Source organism: Anolis sagrei, chromosome Y (assembly GCF_037176765.1).
Source record: "Anolis sagrei isolate rAnoSag1 chromosome Y, rAnoSag1.mat, whole genome shotgun sequence".
NCBI classification, from domain to species: domain Eukaryota; kingdom Metazoa; phylum Chordata; class Lepidosauria; order Squamata; family Dactyloidae; genus Anolis; species Anolis sagrei.
Window position 1 is genome coordinate 55,816,943 of NC_090035.1, and position 26,951 is coordinate 55,843,893.

The window sequence follows — 26,951 nt, forward strand, 5'->3', positions numbered from 1 at the left end:
GAGAAATTGAAGGGAAATGAAATAAGGAAAATAATGAAGAAACAAGGGAAATTTAAGGAAAATGAAGGGAAATAAGCATAAACTGAAGGGAAATAATGAGGAAATGATGTGAAATAAGGATAAAATGGGAAAATAAGAAAACTGAGGGACATGACGAAATGAAGGGAAATAATGAGGAAAAGGAGGGAAAGGCATAAATTGGAGGGAAATAACGAAATGAAGAAAAATATTTATTTATTTATTTATTTGCTGCATTTGTTAACCGCCGTTCTCAGCCCTAGGGCGACTCACGGCGGTGAGTATAGGGATAGGGATAAATGGAGGGAAATAAGGAAATGAAGGGAAATAATAAGGGATGTAAAATAAGTTTATATGGGGAAATAAGGAAATGAAAAATAAAAAACCGAGGAAAATGAAGGGAAATAGACATAAAATTGAGGGAAATAATGGGGAAATGAAGGGAAATAATGAGGATATGAAGAGAAATGAGGATAAATTGAAGGAAAATGAGGAGGAAATGTAGTGAAATAAGAAATTAGGGAAACGGGGAGAGGGGAGTAAGCTGAAATTCGAGGGCGATAATAATAATAATATTGAGGAGGAAATGGAGGGGTTTTTCCTCAATTTTATTTTTTGAATAAAATGCCTTCTTTGTTGACTCAGTTGACTTTTAATAGGCCTTTAATAGCATAGAAAAGTTGTGAATAAATAATAATGATAATAAATATATAGAGATGGAAGTAAGAGATGAATTACAACAACAACAATAATAATATAGATGAAAGTGGGACATTAATACTAATTTTTTTAAAATATAAAGATGGAAGTGAGATATAAATAATAATAAAAATAATAAAAATATTCATAGATATGAGATATAAATAATAATAATGCAAGAAAGAAAGAAAGGTTGCAAAATCCAAATGATTTGCAAAGGAAAGAATGCATCTATTAATTGCAAAAGGGGGAATAATGCACTATTTTTGCAAAGGGAGGAATGCATTAATTGCAAAAAATGCAAAATATTTGAGGAAAAGGATGCAAAATATTTGCAAAAATGCTAATTATTTGCAAATGATGCAAAATATTAGTGAAAAAAGGATGCAAAATATTTGCAAAGAAAAAGATGTAAAATGTTTGCATTAAAGAATGCAAAAGGTTTGCAAAAATTGATGCAAAATATTTGTAAATAATACAAAATGTTTCAAAAATGGGTGCAAAATATTTGCAAAGAAAAGAAGGCATGTTTGCAAAGAAAATGAAATGAAAAATGCAAATGAAGGGAAAGGAAAGCTGCAAATGAATGGGATAAAGGCCAGATTGTTATGCAAAGTAGAGGTCAAGTAAGATGACCTTTGGGACTCCTTTTTTGCATATATTATTCTTTTCCTTTACAAATAGATCGCATTCTCCCTTTTCCTGAACCTTTTCAAAGATTGTACATTCTTAGGGATAAAAGTGTGCATTCTTTTCCTCTTTTTTGCAATTTAATAGATGCATTGCTTCCTTAGCAAAATAGATTTCATGGTTGTCCTTATTTTTGCAATTAATCAATGCCTTTGTACTTTGCAAAATATATTGCATTATTTTCCTTATTTTGCAATTAATAAGTGCATTTTTTGCAAAATAATAGTGCATTATTTTTCTTTTTGCAATAAATAAATGTATCTTCTCTTTGCTAAAACAGTGCATTGTTTTCCTTGCAAGTAAAATTCTTCACAAAATGTATTGCATTTTCCCCCTATATTTGATATTAACGTATACATGTTTTTCCCATAAAGTAATACATTCTTTTCCTTATTTATGAAATCAATCAATGCATTATTTCTGCAGTTAATAAATGCATTGCTTCCTTTGCAAAAATAGTGCATTATTTCCTTATTTTTGCAATTAATGAATGCAATGCTTCTTTTGCAGAAAGTAATTTTTGCAATTAATACATACATATTTTTGTTCAAAACATATAGCATAATTTCCTTTGTTTTGCAATTGATAGGTGCATTTGCTCTTTGCAAAAAATATTACGTTCTTCTCCATATTTATCCTATCTTTTGATTCATACATGCAAAATTTATTGCATCGTTTTTCCTTTAATTTTTGCAATTGATAAATGCATTACTTTCTTTGCAACATGTATTGCACCAGTTTCCTTATTTTGCAATTAATAGATACATTTGTTCTATGCAAAAAGTAATGCATCATTTTCTTATTTTTTGCAGTTGATAAACGCATTTCTTTCTTTGCAAAAAGCACATTCTTTTCCATTTTTGCAATTAAATGCAATCTTTCTTTGCAAAATATATTGCTTTATTTGTGCTATTTTTGCAATGAATATATACATTTTTCTTTTGCAAAGTAATAGTGCATCGTTTCCCTTTTTTGTCATTAATATATGTATGTGTTTGTCAAATGTTTTGATACGGCCAATGGGCTAATCAAAAAAAGTACCCATTTTGCCATAAATAAATGTGTTTGTTCATTACAAAATATATTGCATCTTTCCCTTTTGGCTTTGGGATTTATAAATTTCTTTTCTTTTGCAAAATGTATTGTATCCATTTCCTTGATTTCTTGCAAAGGATAGATGCATCCTTTCTTTGCTAAGATAGTGCATTTTTGCAATTGATAAATCCACCCTTTCTTTGCAAAATATAATGCATTTTCAGTTTTTTGTGCAATTAAAATGCACCTCTTAGCATTATTTATTTTTGCAATAGATGAATTTGTTTTTTGCAAAATTCATTGCAAGATTTCTCCCATCTTTGCAATTTATGTATCGATCTTTTCCAAAAAGTTACTTTTTGCAATTTGTGCATTTCTTCTTTGCAAAAGCAGTGCATTATTTTACCTTTGCTTTTGCAATTAATGTGTGTCCTATTTTGCAATGAATACATCCATTCTTTCAACTGAAAAAAAACCCGCATAATTTCCCCTTTTTTGTAATTAATTAATGTATTCCATTTTGCAATTAAAAGATGCATATTTTCCAATTCCCTATTTTTGCAATTAATTGATGCATCCTTTCTTTGGAAAAAAATAGTGCATCATTTTCCTTATTTTTGCCCTTAATAAATGCATGTCATCCTTTGCAAATGAATTGCAAAAATATGCAAAAATATACATTTTGCAAATCCCTTTTCTCATCTTTTGCAAATGAATTGCTTTACTTTTTTCTCCCCCAAAATTTGCATTGTAATCTCCTGTTTTTTTGTGTCTTTCGGCCATAAATCTGTTACCGAGGCAAAAGTGTTTATTTAATGAGGAAACAATTTTGCAATATGTGTGTGTGTGTGTGAGAGAGAGAGAGAGAGTGAAAGCAATGCACCTATTATTTATATGATATTATATGCATTTATTTAAATCTGGTAAATATTTATTTTATATTATATTATACATCAGGAAAATATTTGTTCTATATTTTTTAAATTTCAGGATAATATTTATATTATATTATGTATTTATTAAACCTGGAAAATATTGTGTTATATTAATTTAAACATCAGGAAAATATAATATATAATATGTCAGGAAAATATATATTATATATTTGTTTAAATTTCAGGATAATATTTATTATAAAATATATTATATTATACATTTATCAAAATGTCAGGAAAATATTTACTATAATTATATTATATGTATTTCTTTAAACGTGGGAAATATTTATATTATAATATGCATTTATTTAAAGTTGGGAAATATTTAATATATATTATATTCCTGCAAAATATATTCCTAAAATAAATATCACAAATATTATCCTGAAATGTAAAGAAATGCAAACAAATGTGAAATATAATATAATATATAAACATTTTCCAGGTTTAAATAAATGCATAATATAATGTCAATATTATTATTATTATTATTTGGGTTTTTTTATGGAAAATCTTTCGGTGGGTGGCTTGTGTGCTCTTTTGCATAATTAATTAGCTTAATTAGCTGCATTTTATGGCCCATTTTGCAACGTAAACAACTCTTTTTCAGCCTCTAGAGAGAGATTCAGCATTAAATGGCTTGAAACGGCCGTCTGGGGATTTGTAATTTGCAAGGAAATACTTCCCAATAATACAGGTACATATATAGATATCACATTGATTGTACAGAGTAGATTTAAAAAAAATAAGGATATACTATTTTTTTTGCAAGAATTAGAAGAATATTTTTGCAACAATGCGATAAAGTTTGCAATAATATTTTATGTTTTTCAGGAATATAATTTGCAATAAGGCAACAAAGTTGGCAAAAAATTGCAAGAATATTTTGGAGGAGAAGAATATATATTTTGCAAGAATATAATTTGCAATAATGCAATAAAGTTTGCAAGAATATTTTGCAAAAGAATATATATTTTGCAAGAATAATTTTGCAGTGATACAGTATATATATTGCAAGAATGAACAGACAATTTATTACTTAGCTAGTTGGCCTAATCAAAACAGACAGTGCAAACACAACATACAATATACAGCTAGTTCTCTTAAAATACAAATATACAGGTGTTTGTCAGCTTGAAACCAATGTAGCAAGAATATTTTTGCAATAATATAATTTGTAATAAAGTTTTAAATTAATAAATAAAATAATATTTTGCAACAAACTTTTGCAAAAATGTATATTTTACAGGAATAATTTTACAAAAATATCTTTGCAAGAATAGAAAATGTTTTGTAGGAATAGATTATATTTTGCAAGAATAGAATTTGCAATCATTTATATTTCACCCTCCTCACCCCGCAGGGGACTCAGAGCAGAGCACAACATGTATACAGCAAAGATTTAATGCTGGGACATAACCATAAATATACACAAACATTAAAATAACTTAAATCCATTTTAAAATCAGTTGCTTAAAAACCATCTCAGGACACCATTCTATTATTGCCTCATGACATATAATATTTTGCAGGAATGTTTTTTCAGGGATATCTTTAAAATATAATATACTAGCTTGGAGACCCGGCATTGCCCGGGTTATTAGAGAAAGTGGTGGTTCTGTATGCCAAGTTTGGTCTTTACTGGTCTTTGGATAACGGCTGCATTATTTTCAGGAAGTGAGTGAAGGTACTTGAAGTCCCATCATCCATGGCCCATCCTCCTACAAACAGCAGCAGGATATAGACTGGGTCATGGGGGCTCTGTGTGCCAAGTTTGGTCTTTATCAGTCATTAGATGAGGGTGGCAGTGGTGTCAGTAAGTGAGTGAAGGTAGTGCAAGTCCCATCATCCAAAGTCCATCCCCTTTCAAACTGCAGCAGGATGTAGAGTGGATCATGGGGGCTCTGTGTGCCAAGTGTGGTCTTGATTGGTCATTAGAAGAGGATTGCAGCAGTCTTCGGAAGGGAGTGGAGGTACTTGAAGTCCCATCATCCATGGTCTGTCCTCCTCCAAACTGCACCAGGATGTAGAGTGGGTCATTGTAGCTCCATGTGCCAAGTGTAGTCTTGATTAGTCATTGGCGAGGGTCTCAGTGGTCTCAGGAAGTGAGCAAAGGTACTGCAAGTCCCATCATCCATCTCCAAAGTTTTCCAAACAACACCAGGATGTAACGTGGGTCATGAGAGGTCTATGTGCCAAGTTTGGTCTTGATCCGTCATTGGATGAGGTTTGCAGAGGTCTCAGAATGTGAGTGAAGGTACTGGAAGTTCCATCATCCATGGTCCACCCTTCTCCAAAACTGCAGCAGGATGTAGAGTGGGTCATGGGGGCTCTGTGTGCCAACTTTGCTCTTGATTGGTCATTAGATGAGTTTTGCAGCAGTCTTGGGTAGTGTAGGTACTTGAAGTCCCATCATCCATGATCTGTCGTCCTCCAAACTGCTCCAGGATGTAGAGTGGGTCATTGAAGCTCCATGTGCCAAGTTTAGTCTTGATGAGTCATTGGCGAGGGTCTCAGTGGTATCAGGAAGTGAGTGAAGTGACTGCAAGTCCCATCATCCATTGTTAAATTCTTCCAAACTGCACCAGGATGTAGAGTGGTCATGCTGGGTCTCTGTGTAAATTGTGGTCCTGATCCATCATCGTTGGCAGTTGTAATGGTCTTAGGAAGGGAGTGCAGGTATTGCAAGTCCCATCGTCCATGGTGCATCCTCCTTCAAACTGCACATGGATGTAGAGTGCGTCATGGAGACAGTGTGCCAAGTTTGTTATTTATTGGTATTTCGATGAGGGTTGCAGTGGTCTGATGAATTGAGCAATGGTACTGCAAGTCCCATAATCCACGGTCCATCCCCGGCCAAACCACACCAGGACATAAAGTGGGTCATGAGAGGTCTATGTGCAAAGTTTGGTCCTGATCAGTCATTGGATAAGGTTAACAGCGGTCTCAGAATGTGAGTGATGGTACTGCAAGTTTGACAATGTGCGGTGGGATTATATGTTTAAAGTATTGGACTATTTCGGAGTAGGTCAAAATTTTGGAAAGGCAATAGGAGCTATTTATTCAAGGCAAAGAGCCAAACTAAAAATAAATAATCAAATGTCAAATTATATAGAAATTCAAAAAGGGACAAGACAAGGCTGTCCCTTGTCGCCCTTACTGTTCATTTGGATATTAGAAATTTTGAATAATAGAATTAGAGAAGTTAATGAAATTAAAGGGATTAAAGTAAAAGGGTATGAATTTAAAGGGAAGGCATATGCAGATGATCTGGTCTGTTTTTTAAGGGAACCTTTAAGTAGCATACATGCCTTATTGGAAATTATTAATGAATTTAGCGGTGTGTCAGGCTTTAAAATTAACAAGGAGAAATCAGTTTTTCTAACTAAGAACCTATCTAAAAGTGATATTGTTAAATTGGAGAATATAACTAACTGTAAGGTAGTCCCCAAAGTAAAATATCTTGGACTATGGCTAAGTAACAAAAATAGTAAACTTTACCAATATAATTATGACAAAACCTGGAAGGACATAAAAACAGATATGGAAAATTGGCAAAGACTTCAACTCACCTGGTTAGGGAGGATAGCAGTGATAAAAATGATAGTATTGCCCAAAATGTTGTTTTTGTTTCAAAACCTACAAATTCCCTGTCGTGGTCCCTGTGAATCATACAAGTGGTATTTCCTGCGCCTGCGCAGAGCAATTCGGAACCTTCTAGAACATAAAAGTAACAAAATTAGATCAAGCCCGCCCACTCCTCCCGTCCCCATAAATAGCCAGTGGGCGGGCCCCAGCCTCAGTTCTCTTATTCTGCCTGAGCAAGCTAGGGAACCATCCTTACTTCGTGCGTATTGCTATTGACATTGGACTGCTTACTTACATCTACCGTTGTTTGTGTTGTCTGCCCATCATGTCGGCCACAACATCTTTTAAACGTTGCGCTAGGTGCCCCAACAATTTTCCGGACAATGATGGACACTCCCTGTGCCTCGCTTGCCTGGGAGAGGGGCACCTCACACAGGCCTGCTCCATCTGCCAGGCTTTCACTCCCCAGACGCGAAAGCATAGGGAGATGAGATTGAAGGCAGCGCTCTATGAGCGGGCGCTCCTCCCCTCCGGCCCTCTGATCCTTCTGCCGGGTTGTGATGCTGCTGGAGAGGACAACTTACCTGAAAAAGGCGGGGATCCGCCGCTCCAGCAAAAGAAGAAGGCCAAGAAGGCCAAGCCAAACGGCCGCCAAGATGGCGCCCGGGCCTCTTCCCGCTCCTCTAGCCCTTCAAAAAGGGCGCGAAAATTGCCGACGCCGACGCCGGCAGCGGCTTCCAGACCCCCTTCGGGGCAAGATGAGGCGTCCCCGAGACCGGAGCAGCAGCAACAACAGCAGCCGGCTCCGGGGGCTTTGGCATTGGCGCAGGCGCAGCCTTCGGCGCCGCCGCAAGCCCCGCCCACGACGCAACCCTCGACGTCGGCGCAGGCGTCCATCCCGGCGCCGCCGCAAGCCCCGCCTCTGGCGCAGTGGGATGCCCCGACTCTGCCCAGCGCTGTGACGCCGGTGAGGGAGGCCCTGCTCAGCCCGGCCCCCTTGCTGCAGCCCATGATTCCGGCGGCGGCGCCGCGACCATCAGAAGCCTCCGCCACAGAGTCCTTGAGGGGGCAGGGGGCTGAACCCACCGAGACCGGCCAACCTCCGCTGCTGGACCAGCTCCCTATGGCCTCGAGCTCCCCCACGTCGGCTCGACGCGCAGAGGGGGGAGCAAGAAGGAGAGCTAGATCCCCCTCGCGCCGATCTCGCAGGGGCAGCAGAAGGAGCCGCCGACGCCGATCTCCTTCCAGGTCGGCTTCATCATCCTCCTCCTCTTCTTCCTCCTCGTCCTCGTCTCCTCCAGCCAGACGATCCAGACGGGGGAGGAGGGGTTCCTCCCGCCTCTTGAGGTCCTCCTCCAGATGGAGCGTACCTCCACCCATGCCTCCACCCTTTGCAATGCAGCAGGGTTTCTGGCAGATGACTCCTCAAGGCTATGTGTTTGTGGGGCCTTCTATGCCTCCTCAAATGCCTCAACGGATGCCCCTCCCTTCTGCTGATCGTCAGCTCGAGGGCACACGATTGGACAGCTCGCAGGATGTTGCCCCTCCAGGACAAGTAGCTGTCGGGACGGCGCCCACACCTGCTGTTTCAGCCATCGTGCCGGCTCCAGTCATCCCATCTCAAGCTCCTGCCTCCAGCAACCCAGCGGCTCAACCAGTGATTGCTGCACCAATTGAGCACCTGGACCAGCTTCCTGGTCCGTCTGCTGCAGGACATGACTCTAATTTGGCCGAGCTCGCTGAGTCTGATTCTTCCGACGATCCCTCAGGCTCGCGCAGGAGAGCAAGGGACATTGACATTGAACTACCTTTGCCTCCTGACTTCAACAAGTTCATGGCTTTGATCGGCTGAATGGTTAAGGCCTTAGACCTCCCTGCCCCCAAGGTTTCTAGCTCGGTGGAGGATCCGATGTTCCCATCGGATGAGCAACAAGCTCCATCCACCTCCGCCCTCCCCTCCCTACCTTACCTGCTGAAGTTGGCCAAAGTGGAGGAGGTGTCACCGGCATCTGTGCCCGCGGTGCCCAAGCGCATAGATGCAATGTACAAGATTGACTTGGCCAAGGCAGATTGGGTCTCGCGCCCTACCAAACCCAACACTATTGTAGCCGAAGCTGCAAAGGCTAGGCGTCCGAAGGGGGCGTCCTTAGCCCCTCTGGATAGAGAGGGCAAAAGGATTGATGCCATGGGCAGAAAGGTCCACCTGTCAGCTGGTTTATTCGCTCGTATGTCGCACTATGCGACTTATATGAGCGGATACCAGACGTTCCTTTGATCTAAAATCCTTCCTTATTTGGAACTGTTACCCTTGGATGAGCAACGCTTGCCTCGAGCCCTCCAATCTGAAGCCATTGCTTTAGCAAAGTTCCAAAAGGACTTCGCTAAGCACATGGCTGAAGCCACGGGACGGCTTTTTGCCACTGCCACTTCGATCAGAAGGCACGCTTGGCTCCGTTCCTCCTCCCTCTCTGAAGAGGGCCGAGCCCTACCGGAAGATTTGCCAATGCACGAGCAGGGTCTGTTTGATCCCCAGACGGACGACAAAATTAAGCATACCCAAGAGGTTTGTCAGGCCATGAATAAGCTGGGCCATCCCTCTCAGCCTTACTACCAGCAGAAACCGCGCTGGCAATCCTCCCCCTATTACCGTAAGAACTACTTTAACAACTTCTCGGGTAACAATAGGCCACGCGGTGGGGGTTCCAACCGGTTTCAATACTCTAAGAAACAATCCTTTGCTTCCAAGAGCAGGTTTCAACCCTACCAGGGAAAAGGGAAACCGCAAGGCGGCCCCAAGCGGCGTCTTTGATGTGGCCCCAAGAGGTTCCGCGTGGCCCCAGTTGGGCTCTGATGCGGATAGTTCGGAGAATCCCCCGTTGGGATCTGATATTGTTGTTAATGTTCCTACAGTTTTACTACCCCGGGAGGGAAATCCTCCGGTTTTTGGTGACAGGTTGTCGGGGTTTTTCCCTTTATGGCAAGAAATAACTTCGGACACCTGGGTTCTTACGATAGTCAGGGACGGCTACTCCCTTGAATTCATAGACCTTCCACCTGTGGGCCGCGTGTGTTCCACCCCCCCCCCTCTAGGGAGTTGTGGGAGGAAATCTAGACGTTGCTTCAGAAAGGGGCAATCTCCCCCTTAGACCCGGCCTTGTTTTCCCAATGTTTCTTTTCCCGCTATTTTTTGGTGTCCAAGCGCGGGGGCGGGGTCCGTCCTATTATGGATCTGAGGGACATAAACAAGTTTATTCTTTCCAGAAAGTTCAGAATGGTTTCTCTGTCTTCTATCATGCCACTCCTCAATAAAGACCTTTGGTTTGTTACCATCGATTTAAAGGATGCATATTTTCATTTATCAATTGCGGTTCATCATCGTAGGTTTTTATCCTTCATGATTGGGGATCGCGGCTTTAGTTTTAATGTCCTCCCCTTTGGCCTCACGACCGCACCGCGGGTTTTTACAAAATGCATGGCGGTTGTGGTCGCTCACCTCCGAACGCGGGGCGTGACGATTTACCCATATTTGGACGATTGGCTTTTTGTGGCTAAATCTAGGTCGAAACTGCTGGTCGATGTGTCACTTTCGCTCTCTCTTCTTCGGTCCCTAGGACTCATAGTGAATTGGGAGAAATCCAACCTTACCCCCTCGCGCAGGATCCAATTCATTGGCGCGGTGCTGGATTCCTCGGTGGAGAAGGCCTTCCTCCCGGAAGACCGTTTCTTGGCACTTCGGGCCCTTATAGACCAGATCCTCGCTTCCTCCAGAGTGTCAGCCAAATCGATCCAGATCCTGCTAGGCCACATGGCCTCCACGACCTCGGTGGTCCTCCACGCCAGACTGAGGTTGAGACCCCTGCAATCCTGGTTTCTGGGGGTCTTCAATCCTCTGACGGACGACCCGGACAAACTTCTTGTCTTGTCTCCGAGGGCGCGAGATTCTATCCTCTGGTGGTGGGACCGCTCCCATGTGTGTTCTGGCCTATCATTCCATCAACCTTCCCCCTCCCGCACGGTGACTACGGATTCCTCAATGACGGGGTGGGGGGCTCATTCGGAAGAACTCATGATCCAGGGCACGTGGTCTGCAGAAGAGAGGAGGTGTCACATAAACTTCTTAGCGCTTCTAGCGGTAGACAAGGCCATAAAAGCCTTCGAACCAGTGCTAGTAGGAAGAGTGGTGCAGCTGCTTACGGACAACACCACCGTTATGTTTTATATAAACAAACAAGGGGGGACACACTCCCAGAAGCTTCTGGAGCTTACTTTACAGATCTGGGAGTGGTGCGTGGACAGAAACATCTACCTGATGGCTGTACATCTTCCGGGAGAAGAAAACACCATAGCAGACACTCTAAGCAGGGCCCCACTCTCGAATCACGAATGGTCTCTCCATCAGGAGGTGGTAGACCGTTTGTTCGACATGTGGGGGGTACCAGAAATAGATCTCTTTGCGACACACGCAAACACCAAATGCGCTCTGTTCGGTGCGCGCCGGAAGCCCAATCTGTCGCTAGGGTGCCTGGCGGATGCTTTTCTCCTCGATTGGAGAGGACGTCCGCTTTATGCCTTCCCACCATTTCCCCTACTGCTACGGGTAGTGTCGAAGTTGCAGAGGGACAGGGCGAAGTGTCTGTTGATCGCCCCGTGGTGGCCCCGCCAGCCATGGTTCTCTCCCCTCCTATCTATCTGCAACGGGGTGTTTGTGCGTCTGGAGAACAGGCCGGACCTCCTCCTCTCGCAGGGGGATCAGGTCTGGTATCCAGAAGTATTCAAGTTGCACCTGACGGCGTGGCGAATACTCCCGGAGGTTTGACCGTTTTCTCGAACCTGTCTGGGCCAGTTTTGAAATATATAGAGGCGGCACATAGGGAGTCGACCAAAAGGTCGTATTTGTATAAATGGTCACGGTTCTCAAAGTTTTCTTTGGAAAAAGGACAGGACCCATCCCGCGCTCCAATTCCAATAGTTTTAGACTTTCTGGCTTCATTATCGGAAGCGGGTCTTTCTTTGTCATCCCTTAAATGCTATTTGGCAGCAATAGCGTGGTTTCAGAGAAAATCAGGGCTTCCTTCGTGCTTTTCCGACCCTCTCGTAAAGATTTTCTTGAGGGGGGTTACACATGTGAAGCCCCCCGCAGCCCCCGTGGTCCCGGGGTGGGATTTGGAGTTGGTTTTATCCGCATTGATGAAAGCCCCCTTTGAGCCTCTGGCAACGGTGGATGTCTCTTTTCTGTCATGCAAAGTTGCCTTTTTGGTGGCCATAACTTCGGCCCGCCGTGCCAGCGAATTGTGCGCTTTGAGATGTGATCCTCCCTATTTGAGGTTTCACAAGGATAAAGTGGTACTTCGTACGGACATTTCTTTCCTACCTAAGGTGGCATCACGTTTTCACCTATCTCAAGAGTTAGTTCTTCCAGCGTTTTTCCAGAATCCCGTTTCTCCGTTAGAAAAAGGCTTGCATATGTTAGATGTTCGCAGGGCTGTTGCTTTTTATGTTGACAGGACTGCACAGTTCCGGAAGTCCAACCGTTTGTTTGTTAAGTATTGGAAGGATGCCAGTGGCCTTCCAGTTTCGGCTCAGTGTTTTTCCTCGTGGACTGTCTCGGCGATTCGTCTGGCGTATCAGATGGCGCGTCGGGAGTTGCCTCCTCAAATAAGGGGTCATTCCACGAGGGCAGTTTCCACATCGGTGGCGTTTATGAAGGGCGTCTCTCTGGATGCTGTCTGTCAAGCGGCGACCTGGTCTTCCCCTCTCACGTTTGTCTCGCACTACAAGATGGACGTCGTGTCCAAGAGAGATGCGGAGTTTGGAAGGGCAGTCCTCTTCTCGGCGGTGGCATGACGCCCACCATCCATATTCGTTAGCTTGTAAGTCTACCACTTGTATGATTCACAGGGACCGCGACAGGGAATTATAGGTTGCTTACCTGTAACCGTAGTTCCCTGAGTGGTCTCCTGTGAATACATACAATCCTGCCCGTCCTCCCCTCGGGTCATGCCTCTTTGGTTCCAGCTGCTTTGCGGCATAAGAGAACTGAGGCTGGGGCCCGCCCACTGGCTATTTATGGGGACGGGAGGAGTGGGCGGGCTTGATCTAATTTTGTTTCTTTTATGTTCTAGAAGGTTCCGAATTGCTCTGCGCAGGCGCAGGAAATACCACTTGTATGTATTCACAGGAGACCACTCAGGGAACTACGGTTACAGGTAAGCAACCTATAATTATTAAGGGAGTAAAGATGTTCGGAATATGTAAACGAGATCTGGCCAAATTCATTTGGAAAGGTAAAAAAGTGAGAATTGCCTACAGGAACCTTATTGATGGGAAAAACAGAGGGGGCCTGGCATTGCCAGATCTCAGGTACTACTATGAAGCTGCAAATTTCAGCTGGCTAAAGGAATGGATTAAAATGGACAATAAGGAGTTGCTTAAGTTAGAGGGCCATAATTTAAGATATGGATGGCACGCCTATCTATGGGATTATAAGGACAGGGTGAACAAAGAATTCAACAGGCACGCAATAAGAGCCAGCCTTTTAGCAACATGGAAAAGATATAAGAAGGGTATGGAGCCAAAAAACCGCCTATGGCTATGCCCATTGGAAGCAGTCCAGAGACCGGCCACATATACTGACTCTGGCACATACAAGGATTATCTGGTCAATGAGAAAGGACAATGGATACTTAAAGGCAGAGAAGAATCTGGGTTAAAAGATTGGTTCAGTTTTTTCCAACTACATGACAGATTTAGGAAGGATGCAAAAGTAGGATTTGCTTCTAATAAATCGGAGTTAGAAAGTATTTTCGAGAAGGGCAACAAAGGCCTAATATCCAGACTTTACAAATATATTTTAGAATATAATTTAGTAGACAACCAAATAAAATCCGTTATGATCACGTGGGCCCAAGATGTTGGCAGAAATATCGATCTGGAAGAGTGGGAACGTCTCTGGAATAAGGGCTTTAGATTCTCAGTGGCCAGCTCAATTAGAGAAAATATGTTTAAAATGTTTTACAGAACCTATATAACCCCAGAGGTACTAGCTAAAATAGAGAAAACAGGACAAGGGGTTTGCTGGAGATGCAAGAAGGTGAAGGGATCTTTTTTCCACGTATGATGGACCTGTAACATAGTTAAAGAATTCTGGAAAAAAGTGATGAAAGAAACAAATAAAATGATTAGCAAAAAAATCAAGAAAAACCCAGAAATGTGCTTATTAGGAATATTTAGGAGGCGTATTAGCACAGGAGATGAAGAAATTTGTCAGTATTGTTTTGTTTCTGCGAGACTAATAATAGCTAAATCGTGGAAGGGGGGAAAAGAGTTAATTATTAAGGATTGGAGAGATAAATTAGTAGACTATATCCAAATGGCCAAACTGACAAATAGCAGCAGAGCTGGAAATAATGAAGAATTTGTTAAAAAATGGCGGTTGGCAATTGGATATCTGGAAGAGAAGACAAAAGTAGATTTGAAGATCGCCATAAAGGGGATTCAGTGAAAGAAGAGACCTGGGTAGTTGTGGGTTAGTTATGTGATCCATACGGAGTGGTGTCGGAGGTCACAGGGGTTGGGTTCACGGGTGTGGGGTTAGAGGGACATTAAATGTTAATGTATTATAACTGTACGGTCAAATTTGATTTTTTTATATGTTTAATGAGCGCTGACTGTATACCATTCTGCAAATTTGAATACTTTTTTGTATATCTTTCTTTTTTGTTTTTTACTTATTTCAGTTTTTCTTTGGTGTCGGTTTTGTTTTCTGTATGCAAACCAATAAAAAAAGAAGAAGAAAAAGAATGTGAGTGGTGGTACTGCAAGTCCCATCATCCATGGTTCATCCTCCTCCAAACTGCAGTAGGATGTAGAGTGGGTGATGGGGGCTCTATGTGGCAATTTTGGTCTGTATTGGTAGTGTTCTGACCCAGCCCCCGGCCTTTCCTTTCCTCTCCATCTCGGAATGTTGGATTTGAGGCTGGCCAATCAGAGAGCATATGCAAATTTCCTTCTGTCATGCTCTGTTTCTGCCATGAACCCTCTTCTCCACCAGGGGCTCCTATTGAAGCTGGCCAATCAGAGACCATATGCAAATAGCACTACAGCGGCAGCAAATCAGAATCTTGGAACTTTCAGGCTGGCCAAATGGAAAGCTGCCACAAACACTTCCACACTTCCGCCCTCCGCACTTCCGTCCTTTGCATACAAACTTTGACTTTTATTATGTACTAGCTTAGGGAGCCGGCAAGGAATTGTGTCTCAAGGTTGGTCTTTATCAGTTATTTATATGACTCGCAGTTGTCTCAGGAAGTTAGTGAAGTTACTGTGAGTCCCATTATCTGTGGTCCATCCCCCTCCAAACTGCTCCAGGATGGAGAGTTGGTCATGGGGGTTTTGTGTGCCAAGTTTGGACTTGATTGGTCATTAGATGAGTATTGCAGAGGTCTTAGGAAGTGAGTAGAGGTACTTGAAGTCCCTTCATCCATAGTCTGTACTCCCCCAAACCTCACCAGAATGTTTAGTTTGCCATGGGGGCTCTATGTTCCAAGTTTAGTCTTTATTGGTTTTTGAATGAGTGTCGCTATGGTTTCAGGAAGTGAGTGAACGTACTGCAAGTCCCATAATCCATCGTCCATACTTCAGACAGCACTGGGATGTAGAGTGGGTCATGGGGGCTGTGTGTGCCAAGTTTGGTCTTGATCAGTCATTAGATGAGGTTTGCAGAGGTCTCAGAATGTGAGTGAAGGTACTGGAAGTCACATCATCCATTGTCCTCCAAAACTGCAGCAGGATGTAGAGTGGGTCATGGGGGCTCTGTGTGCCAAGTTTGGCCTTGATCGGACATTAGGTGAGGGTTGCAGCAGTCTTGGGGAGTGGAGGTGCTTGAAGTCCCATCATCCATGGTCTGTCCTCCTTGAAAGTGCACCAGGATGTAGAGTGGGTCATGGGGACTCTGTGCAAATTTGGTCTTGATCAGTCAGTGGTCTCAGGAAGTGAATGAAGTGACTGCAAGTCCCATCATCCGTTGACAAATTTTTCCTAACCGCACCAGGATGTAGAGTGGGTCATACGGACTCTCTGTGTAAATTGTGGTCCTGATCCATCATTGTTGGCAGTTGTAATGGTCTTAGGAAGGGAGTGCAGGTATTGCAAGTCCCATCTTCCATGGTGTATCCTCCTCCAAACTGCACCAGGATGTAGAGTGCATCATGGAGACTCAGTGTGCCAAGTTTGGTCTTTATCGGTAATTGGATGAGGGTTGCAGTGGTCTCAAGAATTGAGCAAAGGTACTGCAAGTCCCATAATCCATGGTCCATCCCCAGCCAAACCACACCAGGACATAAGGTGGGTCATGAGAGGTCTATGTGCCAAGTTTGGTCCTGATCAGTCATTGGATGAGGTTAACAGCGGTCTCAGAATGTGTGTGATGGTACTGCAAGTCCCATCATCCATGGTTGCAGTAGGATGTCGAGTCGGTCTTGCAGGCTCTGTGTGCCAAGTGTGGTCTGTATTGGTAATTTTCTGACTCAGCCCCTAGCCTTTTCCTTTCCTCTCTTTGTCATCTCGGAATCTTGGAATTGAGGCTGGCCAATCAGAGACCATAAGCAAATTTCCTTCTCATGTCCCCGTTTCTGTCATGAACTCTTTTCTCCACCAGGGGCTCCTCTTGAAGCTGGCCAATCAGAGCCCATATGCAAATAGCACCGCTGCCCAGCCAATCGGAATTTTGGAACTTTCAGGCTGGACAATCAGAGACCACAGTGGCAGCCAATCAGAAAGCTAGCACATACACCGCCACACTTTTGTCCTCCGCATACAAACTTTCACTTTTATTATATACTAGCTTGGGGACCCGGCGTTGCCCGGGTTATTAGAGAAAGTGGGTAATGGCAGTTCTGTATGCCAAGTTTGGTCTTTATTGGTCTTTGGATAACGGCTGCATTATTTTCAGGAAGTGAGTGAAGATACTTGAAATCCCATCATCCATGGGCCATCCTCCTACAAACAGCAGCAGGATATAGAGTGGGTCATGGGGGCTCTGTGTGCCAAGTTTCGTCTTTATCAGTCATTAGATGAGGGTGGTAGTGGTGTCAGTAAGTGAGTAAAGGTACTGCAAGTCCCATCATCCAAAGTCCATCCCCTTTCAAACTGCAGCAGGATGTAGAGTGTATCATAGGGGCTCTGTGTGCCAAGTGTGGTCTTGATTGGTCATTAGAAGAGGGTCTCAGTGGTCTCAGGAAGTGAGCAAAGGTACTGAAGGTCCCATCATCCATCTCCAAAGTTTTCCAAACAACTCCAGGACGTAAAGTGGGTCATGAGAGGTCTATGTGCCAAGTTTGGTGTTGATCCGTCATTGGATGAGGTTTGCAGAGGTCTCAGAATGTGAGTGAAGGCACTGGAAGTTCCATCATCCATGGTCCACCCTTCTCATAACTGCAGCAAGATGTGGAGTGGGTCATGGGGGCTCTGTGTGCCAACTTTGCTCTTGATTGGTCATTAGATGAGTTTTGCAGCAGTCTTGGGTAGTGGAGGTACTTGAAGTCCCATCATCCATGATCTGTCGTCCTCCAAACTGCTCCAGGATGTAGAGTGGGTCATTGAAGCTCAATGTGCCAAGTTTAGTCTTGATGAGTCATTGGCGAGGGTCTCAGTGGACTCAGGAAGTGAGTGAAGTGACTGCAAGTCCCATCATCCATTGTTAAATTCTTCCAAACCGCACCAGGATGTAGACTGGGTTATGCGGGCTCTCTGTGTAAATTGTGGTCCTGATCCATCATTGTTGGCAGTTGTAATGGTCTTAGGAAGGGAGTGCAGGTATTGCAAGTCCCATCGTCCATGGTGCATCTTGCTCCAAGCTGCACCAGGATGTAGAGTGGGTCATGGAGACTCAGTGTGCCAAGTTTGGTCTTTATTGGTAATTGGATGAGGGTTGCAGTGGTCTCAAGAATTGAGCAAAGGTACTGCAGGTCCCATAATCCATGGTCCATCCCCGGCCAAACCACACCAGGACGTAAAGTGGGTCATGAGAGGTTTATGATCCAAGTTTGGTCCTGATCAGTCATTGGATGAGGTTAACGGCGGTCTCAGAATGTGAGTTATGGTACTGCAATTCCCATCATCCATGGTTGCAGTAGGATGTCGAGTGGGTCATGGGGATTCTGTGTGCCAAGTCTGGTCTGTATTGGTAATTCTCTCACTCAGCCCCCTCTTGCCTTTTCCTTTCCTCTCTTTGTCATCTCGGAATCTTGGAATTGAGGCTGGCCAATCAGAGAACATATGCAAATTTCCTTCTCATGGTCCCGTTTCTGCCATGAACTCTTTTCTCCACCAGGGGCTCCTATTGAAGCAGGCCAATCAGAGACCATATGCATATAGCACCACTGCGGCAGCCAATCAGAATGTTGGAACTTTCAGGCTGGCCAATCAAAACGCTGGCACATACTCCTCCCATCGCACCGCCACACTTTTGTCCACCGCATACAAACTTTCACCTTTATTATATACATAGATATAGATATAGATAGATATAGATATATATTTTGCAGGAATATAGTTTGCAAGGATATAATATATATATTGCAGGAATATTTTTGCAATGATACAATATATCTGAAGGGTATTTTGCAAGAAAATATTTTGCACCAATGTAATTTACAGTAATGCAATAAAGTTTGCAATTATAGCAATAACATTTTGCAAGAAAAACATTTTGTAGAAATATTTTTGCAAGAATAGAATATATTTTGCAGGACTATCATATTTTGCAATAATATATTTTGTAGGAATACACTGCAATGAGGCAATAAAGTTTTCAAGAAGACAACATATTTTCAAGAATATTTGCCAAAATATAATAGTATAATTATACAATATATTATTATTATTATTTTGGCATATTATTTTTAAGGGGATATCTGTATGATTTTTTTTGTCGTGTCAGGAGCAACCGCTCCTGTATGATTATATTGTATTATTATTACTAAGAACTTATTTTCAAGCAAGGATGCTAGTATTATTATTATAAAACCTAATTGTAAAGGAATTTTATTATTATTATTATTATTATTATTATTATTATTACATACCAACATTTCAAAGAGGGATTTATAATTATTATTATTACAAACCTAATTTTCAAGGAGGGATTTATTATTTATTTAACATTTTATAAGAATTATTATATCTATTATTTAAAAACCTAATTTTTAAGTAGGGATATTATTATTATTATTATTATTATTATTATTATTATTATTTGAAATCCTTTTAAAGGATGGATATCTATTTTATTATTTTTAAAACCTTTTTATTCACGAGGAATTATATTATTATCATCATTATTAACCCTTTAATTTTAATTTAATTTTAAATTTATTTCTCTTTTGTTTTTCTGCCCATTTTCTCGCCCAGGGATGGTGTCCAAAGAAATAGGTCAATCTGTCATAAAAAGAAAAATGGTGGTGCAAAAGTATATGTTTTTAGGGTGTTTTTCTCCTTCCATTCATTTCAATGGCCTAAAGCTGCATTCGGTCAATAAGCGGAAATAATAAATATTAACAATAAATAAATAAATAAAACAAAAATGAAGCAGAATCCTGAGGCTTTTGTGCCAAGTTTTGTTTGTCAAAATATTATTTATATTAATGTATATTATTTATGTTCATAGTTTATTTTAATTATTATTTGTAATTTTATTGTATTATTTGCAATATTTAATATATGACTATTATGATGTATTTTTCTCATATATAGTTAATATAATTAACATATATTTATCATTTTATTTGTAATTATATTTTTATTATTTTATACTATTTTATTGATTACATATTTAGATTTTAATATTTTTAATTTTATTTTTCATATTACATTGTTATTACTTTAAGGGTTCTTACTTTTTTATTTTATTCTAATATTTCATATTTAGCATTCTTATATATATATTATATTACTATTATGATTTGATCACTTATATTAAATGATTATTATATTTATAATATCATGTTTATTATTATTTTTATATTATATTATTTATTATTTTTCTATTTACTTTCTCTTCCATCTTGTCTTGCCTTATTCCTGCAGGGCTTGACGTCATGGTAAAGCCTCCTCCCACTGCCTGTCCTGCCTCCTCCTTTTCGGCTGGTTCCACTTCTTGTCCTTCTTCCTCCTGCCTGTTGGAGGTGGAGCTTTCTCCAGAGGCTCCTCCCAGCTGGAGGCGGGGCTTGCACTCAGACATCGCCAACCGCTTTGGAACATTCGTGGCTGCATTGACCTGAAGGAGAGAGAAAGAAAGAGAGAAGTCCCCAAAATGGAGGAACGGCCCTTCAAATAGCTGCTGAAAATGGCAGCTGAGTCCCCCCCCCCCTTCAAAAAGGCCTTCAAAATCAATCTAAAATAGTGGCCAAAAGGTCCGCAAAATGAAGGCCGAAAGGCCCTCGAAATGGCAACTGAACACCCATTCAAAATCCACTCAAAATGGAGGCCCGAGTCCTTCGGAATGGAGGAGAAATAGCTTTCAAAATGGAAGCCAAAATCCCCCACAAAATTAATTCATTTTGAAGGCCTTCGATGGATAAAAATCCCTTAAAAACAGATCAAAATCCATTTTCAAATCAAAACGCCTTCAAAATGAAGGCCAAACCTGCTTCAAAATTAAAATAGAAAAGCCCCTCAAAATCTCTTCAAAATGGATGCCAAAAGCCCCACAAAAATCTCAAATATTAGGCGGAAAAGCCTTTTAAATGGAGGACAAAATGAGACCCTAAAAATTGAAGATCAAATTCCCCCAAAGGATCTTCAAAATGAAAAACGTCAAAATGGAACTTCATTGACGTTGTGGTAAAATTAAGCTCTTCAAAATGGCAGCCAAAGATCCCACAAAAAAGAGGCCCAAAAGGCATTCAAAACGGAGGGGAAATGGCTTTAAAAATGGAGGCTGAAATCCTGTCAAATAGCCTTCAAGATTGGAAGATGAAAGGCCTTCAGAATGCCCTCAAAATTGAGGCCAAAATCTCCTTAAAAAATTGAAGAGAAGGGTCTTCAAAATGGAGGCTGAAATGCTTTCAAAACACAGGCCAGAAAAGCCCTTCAAAATCCCTTTATAATCGAGGCCTTCAAAATGAAGGTCGAAATCCCCTCAAAATCAAGGTCAAAAGGCATTCAGAATAAAAACACTCTCAAAACAGAAGCCACAAATCCATTCAAAATGGAGGATAAAGTCCCTGCAAAGCACCTCAAAACTGAGAACAAGGTCTTCAACATTGAGCCTGAAAAATGGATGCCTAAAAGGCTTTCAAAATAGAGGCTAAAATCCACCTCAAAATCAATCCAAAATGGCAGCCAAAAGGATTTCAAAATTGAGGTCAAAATCCCCTCAAAATAGAATAGAAAAGGCACAATCTCAAAATTTAGGCCCAAATTATAGGCCAAAAACTCTCCAAAATGGAGGCTGAGAAGAAAAAGAAGGTGACCTCCAAAATGGCAGATGACAAACAACAAATATCCTTCCTTTCTTTCTTTCAAAATGGAGGACAATATAGCAGATTGTCAAAATGGCCACCAAAAAGAAGAAACCCTTCAAAATGGTGGACAGCAAACAACAAACAACGGAATCTTTATTTCTCTTTTTAGGACTTTTATTTGAAACAAAAGGGAGAAAAAAAGGGAGGGTCATTTAAATAAACATTTAGAAATGTGTAATATAGGCCTGGGTAACAACGGAAAAAATTGTTTCTAAAATCGATTCGTTTTTTGGGGTTTTTTGCGTTTTGATATTTAAAAGAATTGCGAAATTTTCCTTAAAAAAGTTCGATATTTACGAAATTTTGTAAATGGTAAAAAAAATTACAAAAAAATAATGAAACAATAACGAATCGATTCGTTAATGGCGGCCGCGATCGCGCAATACGCTAAAAAAACTTCTGAAGCTTCCCTCTCCCTCTGTTGTTGACTGTTGGTGTGATATTATTTTATAATTTTTTTTCACCAATTAAACAAAAAACAACTATAAAACTTGCCCCAGACATGCGGAAATAATAACGAAACGACCTCAAACCAATAACTAAACGAATACATAACGAAATACGAAGCATTTACGAAATGAATTGAAAAATTTGTTTCGTTTTTAAGTTGCTCCAGAATGGTTCGTTATCGCTTCGTTAACAAAAAAATAACGAATTTATAACGAATTACAAATTAACGAAATGAAACCACCCAGCCCTAGTGTAATAATTAAGATTTTTGTTGTTTCCACATTTGTGTTCTAAAGCGAATAAAAGAAGGACGACAACAACTTCCTGGATCTTTTTGGGTTAGAACTGTTGCAAAGTTGCAAAAATTTTATATATGTTCCTAGTTATTATTAATACTATTAAATATTAAAATAATATGAAATAATAACAATTATCAGAAAAAATGGTGGAACATTTTTATACTAATAATGAAAAATTACCAATAATAATAATTATGTTCTAATATTAATATGAATATTAGATATTAATATTAAATAATAATCAGAAAAAATGGTGGGAAAGATTCATAATAATATTATTAGTGAAGATGATGATTATGATGATGAAAAAGGATGGAAAAATTGCCAAAATATTTATTACTATTTTCTGATTATTATATTAATATTTTATTTAATATCAAAATTATATTAAATAATAATCAGAAATTAGTGGAAAATATTCACAATAATAATGGAAAATGGAAAAATCCACAGAATACAAAAATTATTATATTATTAATGAAAAATATTTGAAATAATAATCAGGAAAAAATAGCTGAAAATTCTCCCAAAATATTGTTAATAGTAATCATTAAAATAGTGGAAATTTTTCCATAATAACAATAAGGAAAATATTAGAAATCATCAGGAAAAAATATTGTAAATTATCAGGAAAATTAGTGAATAATAATAATCAGGAAAATATTAGAAATCATTGAAAAAAGTGAAAATATTTCCTTAAATAATAATAAAAATGTTAATAATAATGGGAATAATAATAAAAATAATCTGAAACATCGGTTTTTTTAATCCCTGAAAATATTCATAATAATAAGCGGAAAAAAGGAAAAAATATATTATTATTGTTAATAAGAAAATACTGGGGGGAAATGCAAAAAAATTTTTTTAATAATAATCAAGAAAAATATTGAAAATAATAAAACAAGAAAAATAGTAAAAATATTCCCCAAAAAATTCATAATAATGATCAAGAGAAATATTCCATCTAATAATAGTAATAATAATAATAATAATAATAATAATAATAATGAAACAAATTCCCCACAAAATATTCCTTATTGACTTCTTTAAAAAATTAAAATATATCCTTGTCTAGTTATTTTACTGTTCGGGAAAAGAAGGGATTTTGTTTGTTTGTTTGATGATTGCTTGTTTGTTGTTTGCCTTTTTGTGTTTGTGTGTGTATACCTGTATCATATATTTTACTTGAAGCAACAGAGGAGGAGAGAGAGAAAAATAAAACAATAAATAAATAAATCATGCAGTGTGAAAAGGACTGTGGCTTTGCATTAATTTGCATTAATTTGCACATTGTTTGCATGTTGTTGTCCTTTATTTAATATTAATTGGATAGTTTTCCTCTACATCTATCCATCTATTTATCCATCTGTCTATTGCATCTATTTATTCATCTGGCTATCTATATATCTATTCATCTATCATAAGGGGTTGTGGTGTTAGGAAGATTGCAAACGACTGATCTATCATATCTATTAGGCTTGGTTGATCCAGTTTGTTAATTTCTTATCTCGTTATTAAATCGTTACATAAATACTTTTAGAAGTGATATCGACGCGATTTGGGAACCCGGAAGTGATCTTGCCATTTTGAAACTGTGTCCGCCATCTTTAAAACGACTTCCGCCAGTTTCGGAAGTGATGTCACAGGTGCTGGGAATGCTGGGGTTCCAGCCAATGAGAAGAAGCCAGGTATGGGGACGAGGTTTCTTCAGGGTGGCCATTGCCCTTTAAAACGAACCGCATGTGCCTCGTGGCTCCATTGTGAGCCGCGATAGGGACGGGAGAGGAGGGTTGTCTGCTGCTTCTGCTGCTGCTCTTCAGGGTGCAGGCCGCTGCCTGCCTGCCTGCCTGCTTGTGCCAAAGGGAAAGACAGAGACAAGAGGGTTGTGAAGAGAAGTCCTAGTTCTTTCTCTGGGGGTCTTTGTAAAAGGAGAAATCTTTTGTCATTTTTAATTTATTATTTATTTTACTTTTTGAAGTTGTAAATGGGGTTTTAAAGAAATAAAGGACCATTTACTAGTTTTATATTTGTAATTTATTCTTATTCTAATTTTATATATTTTCTTTTTTTTTCTTTTTTCTTGTAAACAAAATATAAATGGGACTTTAAAGAAAAAAAGTCCCATTTATAAATCAATCCACATTTTTTCCATTTTATATTTTTTATTCATTTTTTTCTTTGGCGAAAGATATATAAGCAAAGAACCTAGGGTTCTAGGTTGTGTTGGTTTTTCAAAGGGGTGCATTGCCTCTTTCTGTTGCACTGTAAGAAACTCTTACCCTAATAGGCCTCTGCTCTGGTTTTTCAAAGGGTTGCATTGCATCAACCACGTTTGCATTGGCATCTGGCCCCCTTCTGTTGCCCTGTAAGAAACCCTTACCCTAATAGGCTTCTGCTGTGGTGCAACGCATCGCCATCTCGTGCATTGCATTAACCATGTTTGTGTGGGCTTCTTGCCTCTTTCTGTTTGCCCTGTGAGAAACCCTAACTCTACATAATAGGCCTCTGCTATGGCACAACGCATCACCATCTGGTGCATTGCATTAACCACATGTGTGTTGGCCTCTGGCCTCTTTCTATTGCCCTTTAAGAAACACTTGCCCTACGTAACAGGCCTCTGCTCTGGTGCAACGCATCGCCATCCGTAGCATTGCATTAACCACGTTCGTGTTGGGCTCTGGACTCTTTCTCTTGGCCTGTAAGAAACCTTTACCCTATGTAATAAGCCTTTGCTCTGGTGCAACACATTGCCATCTGGTGCTTTGCATCAACCATGTTTGTGTTGGCCTCTGGCCCCCTTCTGTTGCCCTGTGAGAAACCCTCTCCCTAATAGGCCTCTGCTGTGGTGCAACGCATCGCCATCTGGTGCATTGCATTACCCTTGTTTGTGTGGGCCTCTGGCCTCTTACTGTTGCCCTGTAAGAAATCCTCACTCTACGTAACAGGCCTCTGCTCTGGTGCAACGCATCGTCATCTGGTGCATTGCATTAACCAAGTTTGTCTTGGCCTCGGGTCTCTTTCTGTTGTCCTGTAAAACCCTTACACTAATAGGCCTCTGCTCTTGTGCAACGCATCGCCATCTCGTGCATTGCATTAACCATGTTTTGTTGGCCTCTGGACTCTTTCTGTTGCCTTGTAAGAAACCCTTACACTATGTAAGAGGCATCTGCTCTGGTGCAATGCATCACCATCTGGTGCACTGCATTAACCATGTTTGTGATGGCCTCTGGCCCCTTTCTTTTTCCCCGTAAGACACCCTTACCTTAATACGCCTCTGCTCTGGTGCAACGCATCGCCATCTGGTGCATTGCATTAACCTCGTTTCTCTTGGCCTCTGGCCTCTTTCTGTTGATCTTTAAGAAAACCTTAAAGATCATAGCCTCTGCTATGGTGCAATGCATCACCATTTGGTGCATTGCATTAATCATGTTTGTGTTGGCCTCTTGTTCAGCGCATCGCCATCTGGTGCATTGCATTAACCTGGTTGGTGTTGGGCTCTGGCCTCTTTCTCTTGGCCTGTAAGTAACCTTTACCCTATGTAATAGGCCTCAGGTCTGGTACAACGCATTGCCATCTGGTGCATTGCATCAACCATGTTTGTGTTGGCCTTTTGTTCCTTTCTGTTGCCCTATAAGTAACCCTTACCCATATAGGCCTCAGGTCTGGTGCAACTCATTGCCATCTGGTGCATTGCATCAACCACGTTTGTGTTGGCAACTGGCCCCCTTCTGCTGCCCTGTGAGAAACCCTTACCCTAATAGGCCTCTGTTGTGGAGCAACACATCGCCATCTGGTGCATTGCATTACCCAAGTTTTTGTCGGCCTCTGGTCTTTTTCTGTTCCCCTGTAAGTAATCCTCATCCAATGTAACAGGCCTCTTCTCTGGTGCAACGTATCACCATCTGGTGCATTGCATTAACCATATGTGTGTGTGTCTCTGGCCACTTTCTGTTGCCTTGTAAGAAATCCTCACCCAACGTAACAGGCCTCTTCTATGGTGCAACGCATCGCCATCTGGTGCATTGCATTAACCACGCTTGTGTTGTCTTCTGAACTCTTTTTGTTGCCCTTTAAGGAACACTAACTCTACGTAACAGGCCTCTGCTCTGGTGCAGCGCATCGCCATCTGGTGCATTGCATTAACCAGGTTGGTGTTGGGCTCTGGCCTCTTTCTCTTGGCCTGTAAGTAACCTTTAGCCTATGTAATAGGCCTTTGCTCTGGTGCAACGCATTGCCATCTGGTGCAGTGCATCAACCATGTTTGTGTTGGCCTCTTGTTCCTTTCTGTTGCCCTGTAAGTAACCCTTACCCTTCTAGGCCTCAGGTCTGGTGCAACTCATTGCCATCTGGTGCATTGCATCAACCACGTTTGTGTTGGCAACTGGCCCCCTTCTGTTGCCTTGTGAGAAACCCTTACCCCAATAGGCCTCTGTTGTGGAGCAACACATCGCCATCTGGTGCATTGCATTACCCAAGTTTTTGTTGGCCTCTGGTTTTTTTCTGTTCTCCTGTAAGTAATCCTCAACCAACGTAACAGGCCTCTTCTCTGGTGCAACGCATCACCATCTGGTGCATTGCATTAACCATATGTGTGTGCGCCTCTGGCCACTTTCTGTTGCCCTGTAAGAAATCCTCACCCAACGTAACATGCCTCCGCTCTTGTGCAACGCATCGCCATCTGGTGCATTGCATTAACCACGTTTGTGTTGTCC

At 40.8% G+C, this 26,951-nt stretch overlaps 1 protein-coding gene across 2 annotated transcripts in view; it reads left to right on the top strand.

Moving 5' to 3' along the window:
- Positions 1-22,895, top strand: part of LOC132780921 (transcriptional activator MN1) — a 36,939-nt gene extending 14,044 nt beyond the window's left edge. The window contains exons 2-3 of one of the 2 annotated variants that reach the window (XM_067462008.1): positions 3,991-4,077; positions 20,052-22,895. In XM_067462008.1, coding sequence (XP_067318109.1) covers positions 3,991-4,077; positions 20,052-20,245 — 281 coding nt within the window. In that variant the 3' untranslated portion in view covers positions 20,246-22,895. The remainder of the gene's footprint in view (positions 1-3,990; positions 4,078-20,051) is intronic. The other variant, XM_067462009.1, reaches the window with a different exon arrangement.
- The last annotated feature ends 4,056 nt before the right edge of the window (positions 22,896-26,951 follow it).